Source organism: Camarhynchus parvulus, chromosome 10 (genome assembly GCF_901933205.1).
Source record: "Camarhynchus parvulus chromosome 10, STF_HiC, whole genome shotgun sequence".
In the NCBI taxonomy this organism is placed as follows: domain Eukaryota; kingdom Metazoa; phylum Chordata; class Aves; order Passeriformes; family Thraupidae; genus Camarhynchus; species Camarhynchus parvulus.
In genome coordinates, this window is record NC_044580.1 from 6,692,150 (window position 1) to 6,705,086 (window position 12,937).

Here is a 12,937-nt window from a genome sequence, read left to right on the forward strand (position 1 = left end):
TAGTGGTTTTTAAATCCATTTGTTACATTACTTAAGATGTTTTTAACTGGTATCACTCAACTGCAAGTGTTAATATTCTGCTCCATCACATCTTTCAGAAGGCATTAATTGATTCAGCCTCACTGTAAAACTGTGACAAGGTTCCTTCACAGATGGGGGAAGTTTAAATTTGTGGGAGTGTAACCATGACTAACTCAGACAGTAGGTCAGTGTCAGAGACAGGGTCTCTTGCTAAACCAGCCAGACTACAAGAAGATCAAGCCTCTATTTTTGTACATGGTATTCTGGGAAATGGCAATACAGATGAATTTTGGAGCTGGTGTTTACCTGTGGATGCATGTCTGCATTTCTTTATGTTATTAACTGCACACTTCTCTGTGTACTCACTACACACACACACACATACACACACATGGTGTAGATGAAAGACCCCTTTCTTTGTGCTCTTTGCTCTCTTTTTGTGTCACTTCATCAGGAGTTGTCTCTGTTGCTGTTCCTCTGAGTGTTGTCAGGGAGGCAGTGCCCTCCTTGCTGCAAGATCTGCATAATGAGTTCAGATGGAGCTGAAGCTGGTGATGTTGTTCCCCTCTGTACTTCTCTTTAGGAGAAGGAATATTCCATCAGTGCAAAGCGGTGACAGTACTGGAACTCCAGTTCTGGTATTGCTTCTATTCATGTCTCAAAGATCTTGTTTTAATAAGGCCCTCCAGCATGGAGGGAGAAGGAAAGCCCTCCTATTCAGATGCCAAGCAGGAGCCCAGTGCAGAACATGCCCACTGACTGGTGCAGCACAGCTCGTCCTCCCATTAATGTCTGGATTCTGCATGCAGCACCAATGTGTTCATGCTCTTGCTCTCTGCCTCAGTTCATTTCTTTCCTTGAGGGAGCAACGGGACAAATCCTTTGATAACTTGTTTCCTGGTTAGAAGCCTTTACCTGCTTTCCTGGATTGGTTCCCTGTGGCTGGGAACCCTTGTAGTCAGCCCTTCCAGCTGTTTGCCTAAATGGTCTTTAGGGAGACTAAAAGCAATGAACCAGGAACAGCAACATTTGACTTCAGCCAGGTCCCATGGGAATTCAGTTATTACTCACTGGATTGGATTGGCAACATACCTTCTACCTTCTAGCTGGTACCTGCCAAAGGCTGCATGCCAGGAGCCTTCCCCAACAGCTGTCACTGCTGTGCTCCTTGCAGACGTGGGGCACTGGGGACACGTTTGCTGTAATTAATACTGAGCTCCATACCTTTACATACCAATAGTACTTGCAATGTCTGGGTGAAAAATTTCTCAGATTTAAGTCTTGATAGTGATTTTAGCCATTTAGTGATCACGTGTCATTGTGTTCATTACAAGCATAAATCCTGTCTTGTTGATAGCAGGGAAGCTAATGAGGTTTGCCCATATTCTGGCATCATTACGAGGGGTTCCAGCAGAGAAAAATGGAGTTTGGTTAAAAAGGGGAAAAGAAATATGAATTTTAGAGGAAATTGGGAGAGTGGATCTCAGGACTGCATATATGAGTATTCAGGTTTTTTAAAGAAGGCTCTTTATTGACAAGACTTATAGCACACTTTGCTCATTTAAGGAGAGCTCAGTATAACCAGGTATTGGGTTTGCCCTAATCCACTTTTTTAATACTTCATGTTTGGCAAAAGTTTAGGGTCATGTTTTTCATTTACATATGCAAAGTCATTAGTCTGTTTCTATTTAAAGTTAAATATAAGAGCTCATTTTTCATGCAGGCCTTCATTTCTATACAGAATAACTTGCTGGTCATACACAAAAATGTTAAATTCTATCAAACATTGGCATTATTTTTTTATATCCTCAGGTGCTCTATTGATTGAGACTGTAATCAACTCTTGCAAGAACACTCCACATCCAGTTTTAGTCTTAGTACCACAGTGTACTTTGAGGTGTAAATCTGTCAGGTATCCAAGCACAGCAGGATACTTTGACAGTTTATACCCAGTTCTCCCAAATCAGCCTTATGAATAGTAAAAAGCAGAATGGCCTATTCCAGTTTTGTACATGTAAAAGGCAATGACTTAATGAACAGAAACAACTGGAGGAGAAATTAGAACTGAACTCTGAGGAAAGGTGTAGTCTAATGGTTTCTTCTATCCAGAAGAATATTCTAAAGTAAATAAATTACTATTTACCAAGACTTTTTATTGAAAAGAATTTCCAGCCTGAGAGATTTCATTGCGACATTGAATGAGAGGTGTTGGGTTCCTTTGCATCTTCTTGAAGAGCAAAAGGAATTTATAAATCAGACTTCTGGGAATTGTTATCTCACAGCTTCTTCTAACAAACACAACAATTTGTTTTAAAGGCTTTCACCAAAGATGTCATAAGTGGTAATCCCTATGTTGTAAGTGGGTACTTAATGTGATTTAACTTAATGCTGATGATGCAAAGCTATTCTCCTCCAAAGCCCATTAAGAACATCCAATTTTCTGGTAGACTAACACTCCTGCTTACTATCGTGGAGATAAGTGACTGTTTAACCAGGACAATAAATAATACTTTCAAACCAAGGCTGCAAAACTGAGTGGCCACAAAACTGTTCTTTGTACAAGTTCAGACTTTGAATGTAAATGTCACAAGCTGAGTTTTTTGTTTTTAGGAGTAGTTTGAATTTCTGTATGTGCACACATGTACACACAGGCACTTTGCATCATCTTAATGGGTGTACTGGTGAATATCATTATTTATGATATCAGTAGGCATGGTCTAGTAAGAAAAAGGCCAGTGCAAGCCATTTATGTGAATTAAGTCAAGAAACCAATAAATAATGAGGTTTATTTCATGTCTCTCTGAAGTGCAGGTAATTCTAACAGTTTATCCAAGATAATGCTTCTCACACCACATGCTTTTTGTGGCTTCTGTACATGCAGAACAGCACAAAAGGAAATGTCTCTGACATCATTAAGAAAACATGCTAACTGTAATATTTGAAAAGCTTCAGGATGCAAAGTAGAAGCAAAGGCAAACTTTTCAGGAGCTTAAGGCTGCTCACTTGGGTCTAATATAGACTTAGCACTTTGCAGGTCAGTGGCTCTGCTATTTGTCTCTGACCTAACAGATCTGGAGTTCTTCACATCAAAACCAAGTCTTGCTGAGCTGAGATCAAACGTGTTAAGGTAAGGATCTTGCCAGTGATTTATCGTGCCAGAGAGGGTGATCAGGCCATAAGGGGCCACTGCAAATGAAGCTGACATTCCAGCAATTTCTCATGTGTAGTTATAAGGTAATTTTCTCAGGCAGAGCTTTAAGTCAAGATAAATTTGCTTATTGTATTTTTCTGTGTTGCCTATAATGTCTGAAATCCTATGAGGAATATTTATTTATGCAGCACAGCTAATTTCTAAGTAAGAACTTGTTCCTGGTGATGAACATTTAAAATGGCAGTTACCTACAAGGGAGATTAAATTCTTCCAAATGGCAGAACATATTTCCCATGTACAGATTAATAGCTCACACTGTTTTCTGTCACACATAAGGAGCACACAAGACTGGCAATGCACAAACAATGCAAAACACAGGAGAACTACACAGAGTAATATGAGTCTTGTTTGTACAAACCCCTCCTCATTCCCACCATTTCAAATGAGCACTTGTGGAAGGGTTTCCAGGATCAAGTTCTTAATAGCCACAACTTCATTAAAGCCCAGTGACAGCCCAGCAATTGATTATGTAAACAAATACTCCTCCTCTCCACTCTCGATTTAGTGGATTTTTTTAAATCGTTCACTATTTCACTTTTTAAGGTGCAATAAGTGACATCAAGGATCATTCTCCATAAAAACCACTGCCATCTTTACCCAACTCATCCAGTGATGGCTTGTCTTTGTAATTAGTGAAAATGGAAAGCACATTTAATGTTTTAGTCATCCTGGTTTCACAAGCAATGTTTTCTGAGGCAGTTAAAGAGAGTAAATGTTCTCCAGCAATTAAAGAGTCCTGCTGATGAAAGGATAAGTAAAGCTTGGGAGCTTAGTTTCTTAGGAATACATGAAATATTGACCTGAGCTATGTTATTGTTCCTGTATTGTTCTACTAACAGCAGACAAATTCTTCATTAACTGAAAAAAGTAAAAATTACTTTGAGGAAAGCCTTTATTTGCTGCAACCAAAGTTTCTTCCCACAGGTTTAATAAGGCAGCCAAAAGGAGTAAAATGTTTGTGGTGGGTATAGTTCAATAGACAATACAATCTGAAAGTTTCTTCTCTTTAGATTAATTTTCTTGAACAACCAGGCACAAAATAATCCCTTTAATGAGACTGAATGGAAATAACGGATGCTGTGCCAGCATGTGGCACAGTGAGAAACTAAAATAGAAAAGGGTATCATCACAGTTTGGCAGCCTGGGTTTTGTGCAGGAAATACTGGGGGGGGGGGAGGAGGAAAGTAAGCACGCTACTGCATGTTGCTAAGACTTATTTAATCTTCTTAACTAATTACTCACACTTCCTAATTCAAAATCATACAAACAAAAATGTTTAGATAAGCTGGGAGTTTTTTCAAATGGGTACCCCCTACAGCTTAGAAAACAAACATGACAGGTTTCCCCTGTCTGATGTGCTGCCATTTGCAGAAGAACAGACCCAACTCCCAGAAAGACAGAAGACTAATTAAGACAGGAAGACAGGCAGGTCAAACATTTGGCGTGAGGGATGAGGGACATAGGGGAGAAAAAATCATGTTACATTCCACTTTCACAGCAGACTGACGGGAGGCTTCAAGCCTTTCTCTGATTCCATTTGCTGCTCAGAGACACTGAATTCCTCTGGTTTCTCCTCCCATCACACCCCTTTCCTAGCATACCATTCCCTATACCTCTAGTGTCTGTGAGCTGGGGGACTTGTCCTAGCTGCCTTTAATCACCTGAACATCCAGGTGAGCAGAACAGGGCAGCAGCCCCTGCAGACAGGTCTGCTCTGTCCTCTTCTCCCACCTCTCTGAGACTGAAAAGAGCCCAAGCTCCTGCCACCATGAGGGCTAGAGCATGGGAATCCTCCTCCAGCTCATGTTGGCCACACTGAAGCCTGACTTAAATTACACAGGCTGAAATGTCACCAGACCTTGATGTATTCACCTCTTTCAAACACTTGGCTTCTGATCCAAAGCACACTGGTGTGAAGCACTGGCTTTAATTTTGGTAGAGTTGACTCAGGCCTTGCTACTTGGGATTTACACCCAGAGAAGGCAAACACCCTGGTCTTCTCATCAGACACCTCCCCTTGGCACAGAACTGGGCTTGCACAAAAATTATACCAGAGCTGGCTGCATGGACAGCAAAGCCACTCACTTCTTGGGTGTTTTATTTCTGATTCTACTTTTTTGATCCTCCTGCTGTACTACGTTTGTAAAAGTTTAAAATTCTCCAACCCTCTCAGTGCACTCACAAGTTTGCCCTCTAGATTTCTTGAGTGCAATTTCAAGCTTGAATTTATGAAGGAAAGCCACATTTATGGTACACCAGGTCCAATAGCTATGATATTATTCAGTCAGGCTCTGAGGTCCAAATGAGACTTTAAAAAAGATGAAGAACCCCACAGCACACAGAGCTTTAGAACAGAGCTCCTTTTCCTTTTCTTTTTTTCTTTCTTTTTCTATTTTTATTGGGGGGGGGGAGAGTAAGGAGGGAGAAGGACAACCCAGCAGACAAAGAGGAAAAATAAAAATCAACATGTTCTGGTTTTGTTTGGCCTTTCAGACCTCACAGGCTCTAGAGCATGTGTCAAGTTTCCAGTGAAACAGCTTTGTTTCCCAGTACAAACATCCCTCTGGAGGCTGTTGCCACTGACTCCTTTTCCTCAACTGGGGCCTGATTCAGCTCCCACTGAAACCAGCTGGATTTTTTCCTTTTGTTCTACTCTGGACCTCTTGGACCTCTTGTAGCTGAAAACCAGCTGTGCCCATGGGAGCTTGCTTGCCTGAATTAGATTTGGTGCAATGTTCCTCTACAGTTCACTGTTACTCTCACACAATTACAGTTCCTCCACAGCTGAAAGGCATCTCACTAAAGAACCCAAATCTGGGTAATTTCTGAGGACAATTCTGCTCAGGGGTAATGAACAACATGAGAACCACCTGTGCTGGGGTGCTGGGCTCATGCAGGGCTATCCCCTGAAAGCAGCACAGCCACTGGCACTGCCCAGACAGGCTCATTCATGGCTCAGGAGCAGGGTCCTGCAACCTCCTTGGGGAGGTTGGCTGTGAAGCCCATTACTCACCTTTTGTGAACTGCCAGAAGAAGCTGCGACTCTTGCTGGTCACCTGAACAATCCTCTTAAAAACAAAATTAAATGGCACTGCTGATCCATCACTGATCATTCAGCCAGCAGACTGCTGGCGTTGGCTTTTGCTTTCCTAGTGCCTTCTTATAAAGCAGGTTTTTTGCTGATTCCATAGCCAGCTGTTGGTTTTCAGTCACTCCCAGGAGTGCCTCACACCACACTCTAGAATGTGAGAGATTTGCTGTATCAAGACAGCCATAAAAGTGAAGGAAAACAAGGCCTGTGAAAATAAACAAGCTGCACCTCTGATTGGCAGTCCCACCTAGTTCATTCCCTTACAATCGTACTAATCATTAGGACTCTTGAAATGTTTCCCAAGGAGAGGAAATGAAGTTGCTGAGATGGGAAAGGATATGAAATTTCCTGACCAGACTGAGGCACAGGTGCCCAGTATCTGGGATGTTATGCAGTATTTATCAAGGGAAATGCTGCTGCTGGATTTTTTGCATGCCTCTAAAATTGTTGTCCGTCCCCCCTAAAAAAGAAGTGCCATTATGTACTTCTAGTGCCTCCAGCTCTGAGAAGATGCTGCGGGCCAAGCAGCTGTGAGTCTCTTATAAAGTACTTTGGCATCTGATGCCCCCTCCCCCATCCCAGCAGATTTAGTGTCAAAAGCTCTCTAAGGAAAAAGCCACATATGAAAAAAAGATCTTTGATGGAATGAAACTATAACCAGCTACTAAATCAATTGAGTTAGGAAATTCCCATTCCTTCCTCCATTCATCCAGAACAAAATCTCCTGTGGGAAGCCATTATTATTTGGATGTTAAAATCCTCTTCCTGTACCAAAAACATTTCTAGGAGCTGCAACAGCACAAAAACCTTGTTTATTAAATCCATGGGAAAATAATTCCACCTCCAAAGAGCTGAATGCAGGGCCACTGTCTGTGCACTGCCTGAAGTTCTGAGTTAAACAGCTGGGGAGCCTGAAGAAAATGTCTCATGACATCATCACTAAGCAATATCGAATTAAGAATGTAGATCATCATTTCACTGACACATCATTTGAGAACATTTTCAAGAAAGGAAATGAAAAGTTACATTGTTGCCACCTGTGTTGATTACTCTTATGAATTAAGAGAGCTCAAAATCTTTTTTTTTTCCCTGTATGTTTTAAGGAGAGGCAATACAAAAAAGAGAGGCAGTGAGCATGCAGGAATCCCCAGTGAATATAAAAATCAGTTCCATTTCCCAAATCCAGGGCTAGCCCCTGGCTCAACAGCAGAGGGAATTTGAAGTGTCATGAAAATAAAGCTCCTTCAACTAAGAGCTGCAAAGGAGGTATCAGTTCTTGCTTTATTTTAATTAATTATATTTATACACACACTCATAAAGATAGTTGTTTAGTACTTCCTTGCTGGTAAATAGTGTTGAAAACACATTTTCTCCCTGCTCTAAATTTGCTATTGCTGCACAGCAGATCAGAATGTCCAGCCTGGGTTTGTACACATCCCTTCCTCTTTGAATACTTATCACTCCAATTACCTGCATGGTTTAAAATGAACATTAAGTTGCTAAATATTACTAAGCCAGCTGGGATGGATGGCTACTGAAACAAGAGGTTGTAGTTTATTTGCAAAGCTAAATTTGCTTTGTGTTATGCTAAAAACATTTACTCTTGGCTTGATTTCAAAACTGGTGAGCATCCAAAATGCTATTGAACTCAGTGCGTAATGCTTGTGAAATACAGGTCTTGTGCAAAATGCAATGTATGATTTTCTTCCAACTACATGTCAGCAGTTTCAAAGTATCTTGGAATTTTTACATGGTAACTTTGGAGTTTACTTTTCCTTGGTATACTTGTTGGTATGATGAGGTATCTCCAAGGCTCTGAACAGTCATTTCACCTGTAGGATGAGTCAGATTGCTTTCTTGATCAGCCCTGTGGAACTCTGGCAACAGAGGCCATATATAATTAGCCAAGGCAGGATTTGAACCTAGTGGATACGTGATGGGACCATTATCTTGCAAAGTTCTTGTAAAAGATCTGTGAGAACATCAGTGTATGAGCAAGACGTTATTGTCAGTACCAGGAGGGATGTGACTGTTCTCTTTAGGAAAATCCACACCCTTTCCATCTTTCATTTGGAAAGGAACAGAAATTGCCCAGAGATCTGTGTGATGAGATCTCCTGAGATTGATGACACTCCGAGGGGCACCATGTTCACAGGGGCAGCTGGGAACTTCCACTTCTGGGAGCTGTCTCACTGCTGTGTTTGGAACAGCCCCTCCCACCCCCCAGCCTCACACACCCCAGCACCTGCACCCCCAGCTCCCCTGCTGGCCCCTCTGGCATCACTGGTGGACAAAGGTATTCGGGTTCCTCCTTCACCCCCTGCACACCAGCCTCAGCCAGACTCCACTCACAGGAGGCCTTGGCTGCTTTGCCACTTGGGTTTGTTCTTGGCTAAATGGCTGCACTGACAGGGACACCTCAGTCCAGCAGCAAAGTTGGCCTTTTATCTTCTTGCTCTGACATTACTGCCCTTACTGAGAGTAAATGGCAAACAAAATGTTTGTGTATTCCAAGATTTTTCAAGGGCTCCCTTCTTCCCTTTGCCTTTTGGCACAATGCTATTGATAGCACCCAACAGGCCAGATTATTTAACTACCACAATACCACATAGCAAATGCATGACACACTATAGACTTTTTCTTCTCCCTACTGCATATCACAAAAGGTAACACTAGGACTCAAACAAAAACAAATTACCTCAGTAACTCCTGGAAAACTCAAGTGGTTAATCAGTTACCTTTTATTTACATATATATGCTTAATGCTGAATTAAGTTGTAAAAACCAAAGGCTGATTTATAGCCCCAGTCAGCCTTAATTAACATTGATTCCAGGGGAATAGTAAATGTGAATAGCCTTCACAATTGAGGTTGAACAATGAACTCACTGGGTGTTGTCCAATTTGTAGCATGATTTACATGGAAGCAAGCCCTTCTTTTTCTAAGGTTACCCCTTTTTTATCTGGTGTTTAGGATGGGTTATATATAATCCATAGATAGGAACATTTGCTGTCAAATATTCCCCCTGATTTAGAGTTAGCCTTTAGCATGATCACTATAAATAAGGGAGAAAAAAACCCAATTTGAGGCTTTGCAGGGATTCCTTTTTCTTGCAATGTGTCATCGCTTCTCCATTTCATGGCATTTTTACGAAGTGGCCATAATGAAAGTCAGATTAAATGTAAAGGATATATACATTTAATCAACAGCCATTGGAGTCAGTAGTGCTGGAAGAGTTATAAAAGCCCCTGTGAATGCAAATTTATTGCAAAAGAATCTGCGTCTCGGTGGTAGGAATATCTGCTGAATGGTACTACCTGACACAGAACACCTAAAACTTTCAAAAGTGAATTATTTAAGTGTAAGGCTTTGCTTGTAAAGCCGCCAGCTGCTGGATTTCAAGACTTGAAACTGTTCCAAAACATGGGACTAGGTACTTTATTTGTGCACTAGAGTAAATACTCTGATTTTACTGCCAATTTAAATGTGCTCAGTTTACAGTAATGAGCTTGTATAGGCAATACCTTGTTTATAGAAAGTGGAACAGGAAGAAACTAACATTAACCATTAACAGTAGCAATTTCTCTTGCTTTCAGCTCTAACTTTATGCCAACTAGATCCTTCCCATGTCCTATCTGAAATATTTACTATTACTGTTCTTTTTCTAAGTCAGTGGGATAAATGGAGCATTCAATAAAATCATACAGCTTTTCCTTCCAGTCAGCTTGAATTGCAGCACTCTTTTGTAATTCCATGGCACTATTTCTCATTCCTATGGTGAAATGTATTTCAAGAACAAATATATGTCCTGTGTCCTGTGTAGCAAACCTGATGATAGGTGTTAATCCCAGCAGAATGGAGTTAATTTTTTTTAATCTATTTAAAAAAGAGCAGACCACTGCTTTAAGGGAAATGTACTGAATTGTGGCTGCCACAATTTCTCAGGTTCTTATGCTCAACCAAACTGCTTTATTCTTTCAGTGCAGCTCACACAAGAAGCCCATGTGTTTATGTACATCCTGTCACCTTAAACAAACATGCTTACTTCTTCTCTGGCCATCTGCTCCTGAAGCTGGAAGTTTTCTCCCTTCCCCTCCCTCCTCAGCACCCCGCGACACACTCACTGGGTGCAGAGTTAACTCTGAGAAAACTCAGTGGAAAGCATGAAGTAAATTCCTTCTCTACACAGGTCACAGATCTCAGGGTTTCTTTGCTTCACTTAAGGTCTAAAAGTGACAACGATACACCAGAGGATCTCAGCTTATGGCATTGGTCACTAGAGATTGTACTGGTGATTCTTTCACTATCTCATTTGGGTTAGCTCCAGAATGTCCTACCAGGGAGCAGTACTTGGGTTTGCTGAACAGTGTCATCCCTGAGCAGGGAGACACCAGCACAGCCTGGGATGCTCACAGTCCAAGGACACAAACAGGTTCAGGATAAAGAGGGCATGTAAGGAAAGCAATGGCAGTGGTGTGGTAGGTCCTGAGTTCAGCAACCTTTGAAAACCTAAACAGAAGCAGCAAGGAGGAGTAAAGAATGGACAGACTCTGGAATGGATGGAGGGGCACACACAGCAAAGAGGTTGAAATCTGAGGCATTGGAAAATGAGGAAACACAACAGAAATGCATCCATAATAGCAAAAGCACATGGAGTTGTTGGTTCCTGTGTACAGTTCTATTGGCAGGGTCTTTTCCAGGCAGGCACAGGTTCCCCCACACATGGACACGAGTGAGCTCTGGAGCAGGAGCTGTGACACTGCAGCTACTGTGGCACCCAGCCTGAGCTAACAAGCCCTGCTGAGAGGAACACAGCTACAGCACCTCCCTTTGGCTTGGAGAGTAGGTTTGAGCAAGCTCATGTCTGTAACTGAAAACTCTACAGATGTATTTTTGCCTTCATGTGTATAAAGATGGGCCAGTTTCTCTCACCTGTGTATCTCTGATTGGAACTCCTCAAGCTTTCAAAGGTCCCTGTCTTTATAAACACAGCCCTGTATGCAAAAAAAAAAAAAAAAACAAATCAGGTGGTAAACATTCCTTCTCTCTACATGTGAACTTCTGCTTTCAGTGGAGTCAGGGGGAAAATTCCTGTGTATTTCAATGAGGCCAGGACACCATCTTACACATTTAAAGTTGTATTTCATGGAATCCAATAAAAATACATTGATATCTGGACTCCAAGGAACCCAAATCGTGCCCGGATTTTTTGAACACTTACATTCTTTGAAAGATTTAAAAGACAGAAAGAGTCTGATTACCTGGAAAACTTTTCACTCATTTTCATGTAGTGACTACTTTAATACTTGCTAATAAATAATTGCATCCAGTTCTTAAAAGTCATTCAGCAGAAAATAATAGACATGTATGCAGCTACCAGTAAAAATCTACTTTAAATAAACTCATTTGTCATTGCCTTTCTCAAGACAGTTGTTGCCAGCACCATTACCATTTAAATTTGTTTTGCCCCTGACAATTAAAATATCAACACTGAGAGAATGTAACAATTTCCATTGTTCCTAGCAGATAAGCAAGTTAGTTTTGTGCTGCAAGCCGTCGCTGTAGCCATAATTAACTACTGTGTATTGAAGAACTGTGATGTTTGAGATTATTCAGCCTTGACTGGGATGTATCAGTGACTAAATGTTTACTTACTGAACTGAGTGATTACTCCAAATCCTTGTCTTCAGCAGTTTCAAGGCTTTTTCTCTGGTACAGCTATTTCTTTTTTTAGTTTATTTGTTACAGTTTTTGAACCAGATTTGAACATCAACCAATGTTTAGACTTTGATTGTTGCTTCTATAATGACACTGCTATAGAATACAGAAAGACATCAGGGGCTGACCTCAGCCTGAACTCTTGAAAACTGTAATTTTCACACATAAAAATAAGTTTCAGTTCTTTTATATTAGAATCTGCAGCTTTTCTCATGAGTTTGTTGTTATAAACATTACTGTTTGTTCATGCAAGAGACCTGATGACTTTTCTTCCTTTTCTAGATTTTCATCAATAATGAGTGGCAGAATTCTGAAAGTGGAAGAATATTCCCAGTATATAATCCAGCAACAGGAGAACAAATCTGTGACATTCAGGAAGCTGACAAGGTAATGTATCCCACGAATGGCTGTATGTTTAATGTATCAATTAAATGTATAACAGATAATACAAATGCATAACTAGATCAAAGCAACGAGTCCAGAATAGCGCTATTGGGCAGTTCTTTTATAAATCATAGTTCCAAAACCCATCACATGTGACTAAGGTTGTATAACAGCAAATCCCATAAGCCTGCTTGTGTTATTTACCTTGTGTCTTCAATTTTCTTCTTCCTTCTTCCCAGGTTGATACGGACAAGGCAGTGAGGGCAGCTCGGCTGGCTTTTTCCCTCGGTTCTGTTTGGAGGAGAATGGATGCCTCAGAAAGAGGCCATCTTTTGGATAAGTTAGCAGACTTGGTGGAAAGGGACAGGGCAATTCTTGCTGTAAGTGAAACATAAAAATCAGAAGTCAAATCAATTGTCAGTTTTACATTCTGAGAGCCATTTCATTCATGAATGGGTTGATATGAATTGTATGTGAAAACCACACGCAGCTTCCTGGCTGAAATGGCTCTGT

General features: G+C 41.0%; 1 protein-coding gene across 1 annotated transcript in view; it reads left to right on the forward strand.

The window, feature by feature from the left end:
* Nucleotides 1–12,937, forward strand: part of ALDH1A2 (aldehyde dehydrogenase 1 family member A2) — a 52,856-nt gene that overhangs the window by 11,487 nt on the left and 28,432 nt on the right. The window contains exons 3-4 of the mRNA XM_030955533.1: nt 12,323–12,427; nt 12,664–12,804. Of these exons, the coding sequence (XP_030811393.1) occupies nt 12,323–12,427; nt 12,664–12,804 (246 nt within the window). The remainder of the gene's footprint in view (nt 1–12,322; nt 12,428–12,663; nt 12,805–12,937) is intronic.